The sequence below is a fragment of the Octopus bimaculoides genome, chromosome 19 (genome assembly GCF_001194135.2).
Source record: "Octopus bimaculoides isolate UCB-OBI-ISO-001 chromosome 19, ASM119413v2, whole genome shotgun sequence".
In the NCBI taxonomy this organism is placed as follows: Eukaryota; Metazoa; Mollusca; class Cephalopoda; order Octopoda; family Octopodidae; genus Octopus; species Octopus bimaculoides.
Genome location: NC_068999.1, coordinates 53,843,520 through 53,854,367, shown reverse-complemented (window position 1 = coordinate 53,854,367; position 10,848 = coordinate 53,843,520). Strand labels below are relative to the sequence as shown.

Sequence of the window (10,848 nt, the reverse complement as noted above, 5' to 3'; positions counted from 1 at the left end):
GTGTGCTCTTCCGATCTATCTATGTCACGTGCTGCATGTGACATAGATTTGATCAGTCTCATGGGAGATGACTTCATGAACAAACTCATGTCATGAGAGTTGTGTCTATCGACAACCAAGTTTTTCAGCCCACTTGTATGTTCTTCATTTACAAACTGACGCATGAAACTCTCTCGGATGTCAGCCAGGAGGAAATCTCCAGGGATACGATACAGCCGTACCATCTGTGGATGGTCACTGTAAAATAAAGAGAAAGATTAAATATGAATGCCTCAGAACCATCATAACCCTTTAGCATTTAATCCAGCCATATCTGGCTGAAATATTCTACCTGTTTTATGTTAAAACTAACCAGATTCAACCTCTCACACCTACCCTACAATGTCATTCTAAAAATATAGTTACATCATCATCATTTAATGTCCACTTTCCAAGCTGGCATGGGTTGGACACTTCGACATGGAGCTGTCTAGACTTCAGCTGTCATTTGTGGCATGGTTTCTACAGCTGGATGCCCTTCCTAATGTCAACCACTTAACAGAGAAATCTTGGCGCCACAAGATAATGTGTGATTAATTCAAAACAATGTAAATAAATAAGCAATACATTTGACAAAGAAATCTGAATGCTAAAGGGTTAAACAGATTTTCCATTCTCATTAGTATTTTCACATATGGAATAACACCAAACAATGTAATGATGTACTATAGCTTAAAAGCTTTTATAATATTAGTTTCAAATTTTGATACAAGGCTCGCAATTTTGAGCAATTACATCAACCGCAGTGCTCAACTGGTATTTATTTTACCGACCTCGAAAGGATGAAAGGCAAAGTTGACTGTGGCAGCATCTGAACTCAGAACATAAAGTCAGATAAAATGCTGCGAACGATTCTGCCAGCTTGTTGCCTGAAAAGACCTTCTATAATAATATTATAATATTATAATATTATAATATTATAATATTGATGCATTATAATAAGTCCTATAGTGGAATATACTATGGATATAAAAAGTTATACACTTCTGTTGAATAATCCAAGTCTTCTAAATAAAAGTGACTTGTCACAGTGAAAAGAATTGTAACTTACGAAAACTTTGTGAAGATGCGCAGGCGAAGGGGCAGCTTTTGCTGTATGTCAGCGATTTGTTCCCGGGCTTTGTGCTGCCGAGAAGGAATGAAACAAGATACTTACTGAAATTTGAATACAAAATCAAAGCAAGGAGAAAGGAAAGAATAAAGTCAACAACAATAACAAAGAAAAAGAGATGCTGTTAATGAGTTAAAACAGATGTAATTAACTGTAATTAATGACAACTAACAGATGACAATGTTTCGTACATGAAAATTGATTGAAAGTGTTGGTTGGTGAAAAATAGCTGTTTAAGTGTTTTGTTTATAAAGTTAACATCTTTGAGCTAAACAATACACTATAAAAGTAGCAACACAAATGTAATATAATTCAATATAATATAAAGTAACAACAACAACAAATTAATCACTGTCATTATTATCATCAACAAACAGCAACAAAACAGAAGAGCTGCTATGTGGTCATTCAACTTGCTTTGTTAGAAATAGCAGTTACATCTCACCATTATCATCTTAAATGAGGAAATGACATACAGGATAATGTAGTCCTAGACATAACCCTAATCAGGTGATAGGTGCAGCTGTAACTGTGTGGTAAGAAGCTTATTTCCCAAACACATGGTTCTGGGTTCAGTCCCACTGTGTGTCACCTTGGGCTAACAAAAACCTTGTGAATGGAATTGGTAGATGGAAACTGAAAGAAGCTCATTGTGTATATATATATGTGTGCGTGTGTGTGTGTGTGCATGTGTGTCTTCATGTCTGTTTGTCCTCCACCACTGCTTGACAACTGGGGTTGGTGTGTTTACATCCCTATAACTGAGTGGTTCAGCAAAAGACACTGATAGAATAAGTACAAGTCTTAAAAAAAAAAAACAAGTCCTGGAGTTGATTCATTTGACTAAAAATTCTTCAAGGTGGTACCCCAGCATGGCCACAGTCTAATGACTGAAACAAGTAAAAGACAAATGGTCATGATTGCAATATCTTTTGATTAGGGTTGATTTGGGACTAAACACCAACAGGTACCATCATAGTTATGTTTTTCTCCTCTTATAGTGTGTGCTTGTGTAACTGTAAACAAGGCAAATATTTTCCTTGAGTAAAGTCAAGCAAAGAAAACAATGGGGGGTGGGCATATCTGGCAAACAAGTTTCTTTAACACTGAACATCACACACACACACATTTCTATTGGGTTTCTTAATTTCATTTCATGTTGAATAACTCACCCCCATCCAATCTTCTCCCACCAACAACAACAATCAATACCATACACCCTCACCTCACTCTATACAACTTCCCCTACCCTCTCTGAACTTCAGCTATCACTAATTGCTCTCAGCTCCAATAAATAAATTATCTTTAAAAATTTTCTTTCTTGATCAGATATCAAAAAAAAAAAAAAATTTTTTAATAAAAAAAATGAAAAAAAAATCACAATTTTCCCAATGTTTTGTAATTAATTAGATGAATTGCTTTTAATTAAATTTAATTCTTAATGATGTTTTTCTCTTCATGTCTTTTGACGATATTTATTTTCTTTTTCTTCTTTTTCTCCACTTCTTTCTTACAACAGTGAATGTCATTTGTTAGTTTTCTTCTCGACAAGAAAACAATGTATTCCAAATATACAGATATTATTGTCAGACTTTGCAACATTTATTTAATTTTTACCAACAAAGAAAATTAAATACCACCATCCCCACCACTGGCCAATATTTCTACATCTATCTTCTGAAAAGAATTACTTCTTAATGTGGTTGTTTAGCCCCAGGTCAATCCTGATAAAGCAGGGCTATGATCAAAAGCATTCCAATCATGACCACACATTTTGAAACTTTTTCTTGCTTTCCTCAGCCACTGTGTATCTACAACTACATTATTAAACATGTGCTTCCCATATTTCAAAGACAATATGGAGATTTGGTTGCTATCCTAGCAGACAAAGCAACTACATAGAGGCATTTTTGTTGGTGCATATGTAGGTTGCAGATTAGCCCAATGTCAGGCCCTAGTTCAATAACCACCCCATTTTTTTGTTTTCCATTCAAACATAATATACTTAAGACTACATCATCCAACGTAAATTTTCTTTTTTAAGAAAATGATATAATTTCAGGCAGATTCAACTACTATTTCTAGCGGTTGGATTAACCATGTAGAGACTCCCTTGCTGGCCTAAATTACTTCTTATGTATGATGTGGTGGATATTCCTGGAAACATTAACATTTTGCACCAAGTAGTATTTTTTACAGACAAATGTTTACTTGCTGATGTGGATCACTCAACTGTGAAGGGAAAGGTGGAGGGTGGGATCAATCAGTTACCACAACAACATGCACTATTGCAAGAGGGACAAGAGAGAGAGAGAGAGAGAGAGAGAGAGAGAGAGAGAGAGAGAGAGAGAGAAAGGGATGGTGGTAGTGGTAGATGTTACCTATTAGTCAGGTTGCCTACATACACTGTAACAAGTCAAGTATCTCCAATGCCAAATAACAGAGTATGATAGATTGAAAGGAGTTGAAAAGAATTGAATTATTGAACTTGAAATTTGGGTCAGCAGTATATGACCTACATTGGAGTTCTATTTACAGGGCAGTAATGCTGCTGACACACACAGACACCCTTGATGATATCCACAAGAAGGCCAGGACTAATAACGGTGATACATGCATTAAGTGACATTCACTGTCTCCTTCATCTGCTGCTGAAGCTTGCAACAGCCTCTGCTCCTCTCAAGCTGCATACTTTCTCCAGGTATATACCAACACACGTATCCTCCTCCTCCTCCTCCTCCTCAGATCCTTCAATTAAACACTTTGTCCAGCTCTTCTTCCCTAGATCTGTATCCTTCTGAAATTTCCTCCAGACAGACATTCAGATTGAACATAAACCATGTTGATTTTGCAAGTTTGAGAGAATTAGAAGAAATTACAAACATTGTCTCCTCCTTCGCTAATAAACTTTAAAAACAAAAATTTAAAGAAAAAACAGATTGGTTGAGACAGTTAGCACCTCACACTTGCAAAACAAAATAAAACAAAACAGAAACTTCTGTTTGTGCCACTCATAAACTATCTGCTGCAAAAACAAAAAAAAGGGCAGGAATTAACAGATGTTATTGTCAGAATTATAAAAAAATGAATCCAAAGACCCAGTCTTCAAAGATGCATCAGTGTGTTACACAAGTAGCAGCAAATGGCATGAGGGATTTTGTTTGCTAACTGATCAAAGAGTTGATCAGTGGAAAATAAAATGGGAAGATATGATATTGAGAATGAAGAATGGATTTTAAAAGGAACTGGTCCCGGGGAGAGAGGAAGTAGCATAAAGGGGGATGAAATATGTGCATACTCTGCTCTCATTGGATTAAAGAAGAAGAAGAAGAGTGCTATGGTTAGAAGAGTGGAACAATTGGTGTTAGGAAACTGAAAAGTGGGGAAAGTTTGGTGAGGACAAATTTGGTACCTGGTTGGGGCCTAGTGAATGTATTGACATAAACAATGCTTTTAGGACCTCACTTTTGTTGAGATGGACAAGCCTTCTCAAGTGCAGTGAACTGCTTCCCAACCACATGGTTCTAGGTTCAGTGCCACTGCATGGCACCTTGGGCAAGTGTCTTCTACTATAGCCTCAGGCCGATCAAAGCCTTGTGAGTGGATTTGGTAGAGGAAAACTGAAAAAAGCCTATCGTTTGTGTGTGTGTGTGTCTTCCACCACCACTTGACAACTGGTGTTGGTGTGCTTACATCCCCATGACTTAGCAGTTCAGTAAAAGAGACCAATAAGATAAGTGCCAGACATAAAAAAAGAGGACTGCGGTACATTCATTCAAATAAAGTTCTTTAAGGCAGTGCCCCAGCATGGCTGCAGTCTAATGATTGAAACAAGTAAAAGAATAAAAGATTAAAGATATATGTTAAGAATTTAGAAACTTCAAGAGATGTGAAATTAATCATTTTTAATGAGGGAATATAAAGTAGATAAAACTTTTGACTTTCTCCCATCCAGGTTTTTTTTTTTAAACCCAATATTTACACGCTATAATTTATAGCTTTATTTACTTCATGTTCCATCATTAAAAATGATATATATGTTTGATCATGAGTGTGTGTGTGTGTGTGCATGACATGTTATTGTCATTTTATGCTGGGTTTCCCATGTTGGCATGGGCTGGATAGTTCAGTAGAATCCAGCTGCGCAGAGGACCACATCTTGCTCTAATGTTTTGGGGTGTAAATGTGTGAATATGCGTTCATATTACGTGCGGGTGACACGTAAAAGCACCCACTACACTCTCTGAGTGGTTGGCGTTAGGAAGGGCATCCAGCTGTAGAAACTCTGCCAAATCAGACTGGAGCCTGGTGTTGCCATCCGGTTTCACCAGTCCTCAGTCAAATCGTCCAACCCATGCTAGCATGGAAAGCGGACGTTAAACGATGATGATGATGATGATGATTATATATTTATATGAATAACTACAAAAGAAAAAAAGCTTTCTCACCTGCTTCAGCTTTTTAATGTCTTCATCCAATTCCAAATTATCAAGAATAACAGCAACAAACAAACTGATTACAATCTATAATGAAAGTAAAATAGATCATCATTTTTTCCCCTTAGAAACTGAACACAATGCTTCCACCAATGAAAGCAGTCTGACGCTAAGAAATGGTAACAACATTCATGGTGTTTATTCAGTAAATATCTTAGAATTTCTTTCTTTCAAAATAGAAAGTAGCAGTTTCAAAGTATTATGGTAGTGAACTATTGATAAATTATTGGTGAATGGGCAGGCAGTTTAAAATTTCTCTCTATTGTCCACAGAAATATCCCAATACAAGTATGTGTATATGCATGCATATATATATATATATATATATATATATATATATATACATACGCACATACATACACACACACACACAAATATGTATATATGTATGTATAAGTGTGTGTGTGTGTATTATTTTTTTTTATTGCTAATTTAATTTTTAACATTCGTTCTTCTTGCTGTATCTCTTTCCTCCCTAACAACATCCATTTGTTTGTGCAGGAGTTCTCAGTGTTGTTCATTTGTCTCACGAAAATGGATTGGGAAACAAATGAAAATATCATTGAGTCAAGAGGTCCTATTAGTTTTATCATGGTAAGGACATGACAATCTCTCTAGTGTAAGTGTTATAAAATACATCCTGAACATGCCAAGAAGTAGTTGATGTTAAGAAGGGCAACCACTGCAAAAACCGTGTCAAAATGAAACATGTGGGGCATGGTGCCTCAGCCATGCTTAGGAGGGCACTGACTCAAACGATGATGACCCATCTAATCCATATGAACAGTAAATCATCATCATCCTCATCATCATCATGTAACATCTGCTTTTCATGCTGGCATGAGTTAGACAGCTTTACTGGAACTGGTAAGCCGGAGAACTGCCCAGGCTCCAGTCTGATTCAGCATGGTTTCTATGGAAGGATGCCCTTCCTAATGCCAACCACTCCAAGAATGTAATGGGTGTGGATGTAAAATGAGGAAGATGAAATATACATCCTCATGTCTGTTTTTCATGCTGGCATGTGTTGGATGGTTTGGCAGGATGTGACAAGCTGGAGAACTGCATTGGGCTCATAACTCTCCTCTTATCTCCGGACAATAAGCCTGTTCTTTTCCTTAATGGCATGTTAACGTTGGAGAAGTTCTTCATTCTTGGTTAAAACCAGGAATCTAAAATGCTTGATCAAGCTAATTTGTAGAGAGAACTTATGTCCAGATTAAACATGGTTGGATACAAAGATATATTTTATAAGGAAAAGGGTATGGTTGTTATAAGGCATACAGTAAATATTATAGGATTTTGCACAACTTAACCTTTTAGCATTCAGATTATTCTGTCAAATGTAACACTTCTTCATTCACATTGTTTTGAATTTATCCTGCATCATCTTGTGACTGAGATTTCGATTGTGTGACCGTATATTTTTTAGACTAACATTGTTGGACAGGGGTGAGAGACTGCATCTGGCCAGTTTCAACATAAAACAGGAAGAATATTTTGGCTGGATATGACTGGTTTAAATGCTACAGGGTTAAGGATTTTAGGGTGTCAGGTAGATCTTAGAACCTATGTATGAACCTATGTGTGATGTAAATCTAACAACTTATGTAGATCCTATGGGTGGTGTCGATCTTAGAACCTATGTGTGATGTAGAGCCTATATCTTAGAGATATAGGTTCTAAATATCTGAGTGTATTAAAACAGATGGGAGGTTTGAGTAAGTGTTATATTAATACAGGCAGTATGAGATTTTTCAGTTTTATTTAGGGAAATAATTGGACAAAAATTCAAAAACAACCACAACAATAGCAGTATTTAAAAGACTATTAAATAATATTAAAATAGCCATAAAGTGTGATCTAAATGATGCTGATTATTTAAATAATAAAAAAAACTCAGAGCACATGCATTAGTGGATCAAGTTTGAAATAACATTAAAATGGCGAAGTCATGATATTTAATACAGAATTACTAACTATAAGAATTGGTTAGTAACAAAGATCATATAAAGAAAGTTATACACAATAAGTTCAATAAAATAATATATAAATATAAGACATCTCATAAGAAAATATAATAAAAAGAAAAAAAAAACAAGCAAAAGTTATGAAAAAGAAAAAATAAAACATTCCAAAATCATGCTGTTTCCACCTTCTTAGTGAAATAATCTTAATCTTTGTTTAACCTAAGTAGTTTGTTAGCAAGGTTTTTGTCTAGAATATCAATGAAAATTAGAGATTAACGAGCTCTTAATTAAGTTAGTCCTAAGAATAAAATGAAAAAGCAGCAAAACCTCAAATTGCTTTCTCCATGGATCAGAAAACAAAAATAAAAGAATACGGTGGCACCCCAGCATGGCCACAGCTAGCTGAGTAAAATATTGCTAAGTGAGGTTTTAATATAAATCCATGAATTCAAAGAACAATAATGATGGTTTCTAACATAGGCATAGTTTCCAAATTTTGGTGGGAATGGTCACTAGATTCACTTTATTTTAGTAAAGCCTGCAAAGATGAAAGGCAATGTTGATGCCAACAGGATTTGAACCAAGAATGCAAAGTGCAGTGACTAAATATAGCAAGGCATTTTGTCCACTGTGCTATCGATTTCACCAACCAACAGTCCTTGTAATCACACAATGTGATCTAGTATAGATTCACAAATAAACAGAACCAATTACGTCAAATATAGTTTCACCCTTGACACCAACCCATCTGAGATTGCCTTTAGTTCTATGACCCAAACTTTAAAGTGATATACATTCAAACTTTCCATAAATTAACTTTCATGTTAATTTATGTTCCGGCTTAGTAATGACAAAGTTATTTTACTAGATTCTTCATTCATTTCAAAATTAACTGAAACAAAGGCAAGTGTAGTTCAAACATAAATCCGATAACAAAGAGATTAATGGGAGCCATGAATCATACATGAATATTTGTGTGTAATTCCATGGGCAGAAGATGAACAACACAAACATGCTAAAATGCAATCCAATGGAAATCAGTGATTGTGGTGAGGTGACTGACAGTATCACAAACTTGTAGCATAAATACATGGTTTGGACAACATGAACAAGAGAACACATTACAAAAGATATTTTAGTATTAATCCATGGTTTTGGCATTACTAACAAGCCACTACAAAGTGATTTTTAGTGTTGACCATTAAGTTTTGACATCAAGAAGATTAACAATATACTACAAAGTGATTTCTTTTTAGCATTGAACCATGGATAAAATAATATCAAAAAGACATCAAATAAAGCAGGGTTTAGTGTTGAACCATGGACTGAACACAATGAACAAAATGATGATTTAGTCCAGAGCTACAGATCAAATATTTGCATTACACCAAGAATATTCAAATTGAAAGCAATGGATTGTAGTAAGATGATATAAGCCATCACATACAAAAATGTCCTGACAGATCAGAAAATCTGAACAGGAGTAAACATGCTATAAATATTAGGAAACGTAGAGGCATGGATCAAGGTTTATCACCATTGGTGTATCCTTTCTTTTATGTTGGTTCAGCAAATGTTTGTGCATGTATATATCATATACTGTTTTTTATTTTCTAATTACTTTCTTGTAAAGTAATTTTTCCTACATATATTTCAATGTTCTTATGGAGAGCAGGACTTAACTCAATGAAATATCAAAGAAGCAACATAGCATTTATCTTCTTACAAATATAGGCATACTTGAAGAGCTTTAATTAGCACCCAGTTGAAACAGTATGCTGGTATGCCAATTAGCAACTGTCTGAGATGAGTTTCTGAAACAGTCAACTCATTAAACTTTTGTGCCATGTTTCCATGTTTGATGGAAAAAGTTAAAATCAGTGACTTCAGTATCAATATGAATCACTAGTCTACAACATCTTCACCAATCAACCTACTAGAAATAGCAGTAATATCTCCCTCAGATCCAACATTACCATTAAAATATTCCAGAAAGAATACACTGGGTAATATAGTGCTAAATACACACTGTTATAGCTGTATTGTTTTGCTAGGTTAAGAGTAGAGATGAGAGGATGACTGTCTACTTTCAACTATACCTGAAGCAGTTTGTGAAAGCACTGTACATGTGACCAAGTCATGTTCAGTCTCAAGCGACAGCTACAATTTGTTGTTTCCTTTTTTTCTTGTTTTTTTTTTACTAGATTTATGAAATTTGCGGCATGTTTATTGACAGCGCTGGCAGAAAGTACCATCTTTTTGTTTGGTTTCTCAGTGTTGTGCACTGTGTTCAATAGCTCTTCACCTTCTGTATGTATGTATGTATATATATATATATATATATATATATATATATATATATATATATATATATATATATATATTTCTGGATCACAAATGACTTTGTAAGCCTCCTTGCCTATTTAGACCAGTGTTCCACTACCTTTCTTCACTTGCGGCACATTTCTTTCATAATTCGGCAGCACACCTAAACTAAAAGTACAGTGGAAAAAATTATATTCAGTTTACACTGTGACATACCTAGTATCGTCTCATGCCACACCAATATACTGTGGCATATTGTTTGTGGAACACTGGTTTAGACCACAATGAAACTAAAGACAGTATTTAGTGACAAGAAAACTAAAAACTCTTAACTATCAAAGTTTATCAAAAAAGAAAATAGCTGGTACTAATTTTCAATTAATTAGACAGGAATAAAGTGAAATGAAATGCCTTGTTCAGGGTCACAGTGTATCACCTGGCCAAGGTATTGAACATGTGATCTTATGATTATAAGCCCAACACACTAATCATTTGACCACATGCTGTTTACCATAAATCTAGCACTTACACTATAATAACTAATTTTCACAAAATAAGCCATTTAAAATATAGAAAAAAGACAAAAACAACTACTTAAATAAAAATAAAATCACCAATATTTATAAACACACACAGTAATATGTATGTATAAAATAAATATGAAAAAATAAAACAAAAATGAAAAATAAAATAAAAAATAAACCAAAACATATCGCCATATTCTACCAAGGGAAACTAACCAACCATGTACTCACCAACGTTACAAAAAGGTGGTAGAATATGAAATAGATGGCAACAAGGGGTGCTACTTTTCCAGTTTTCCACATTGTTATATGCATAACTTCAATCCAGCCCTTTTGGGTCAGGATTTGAAACATTGACATGAAAGCCTGAGGGAGAGATATAG

The 10,848-nt window shown here is 34.8% G+C and overlaps 1 protein-coding gene across 1 annotated transcript in view; it reads right to left on the bottom strand.

Moving 5' to 3' along the window:
* LOC106875399 (sodium leak channel NALCN) overlaps positions 1 to 10,848 on the bottom strand; it is a 76,044-nt gene that overhangs the window by 31,522 nt on the left and 33,674 nt on the right. The window contains exons 13-16 of the mRNA XM_014923510.2: positions 10,697 to 10,831; positions 5,599 to 5,673; positions 1,091 to 1,164; positions 29 to 237 (exon numbers count right to left, since the gene is read on the bottom strand). Coding sequence (XP_014778996.1) covers positions 29 to 237; positions 1,091 to 1,164; positions 5,599 to 5,673; positions 10,697 to 10,831 — 493 coding nt within the window. The remainder of the gene's footprint in view (positions 1 to 28; positions 238 to 1,090; positions 1,165 to 5,598; positions 5,674 to 10,696; positions 10,832 to 10,848) is intronic.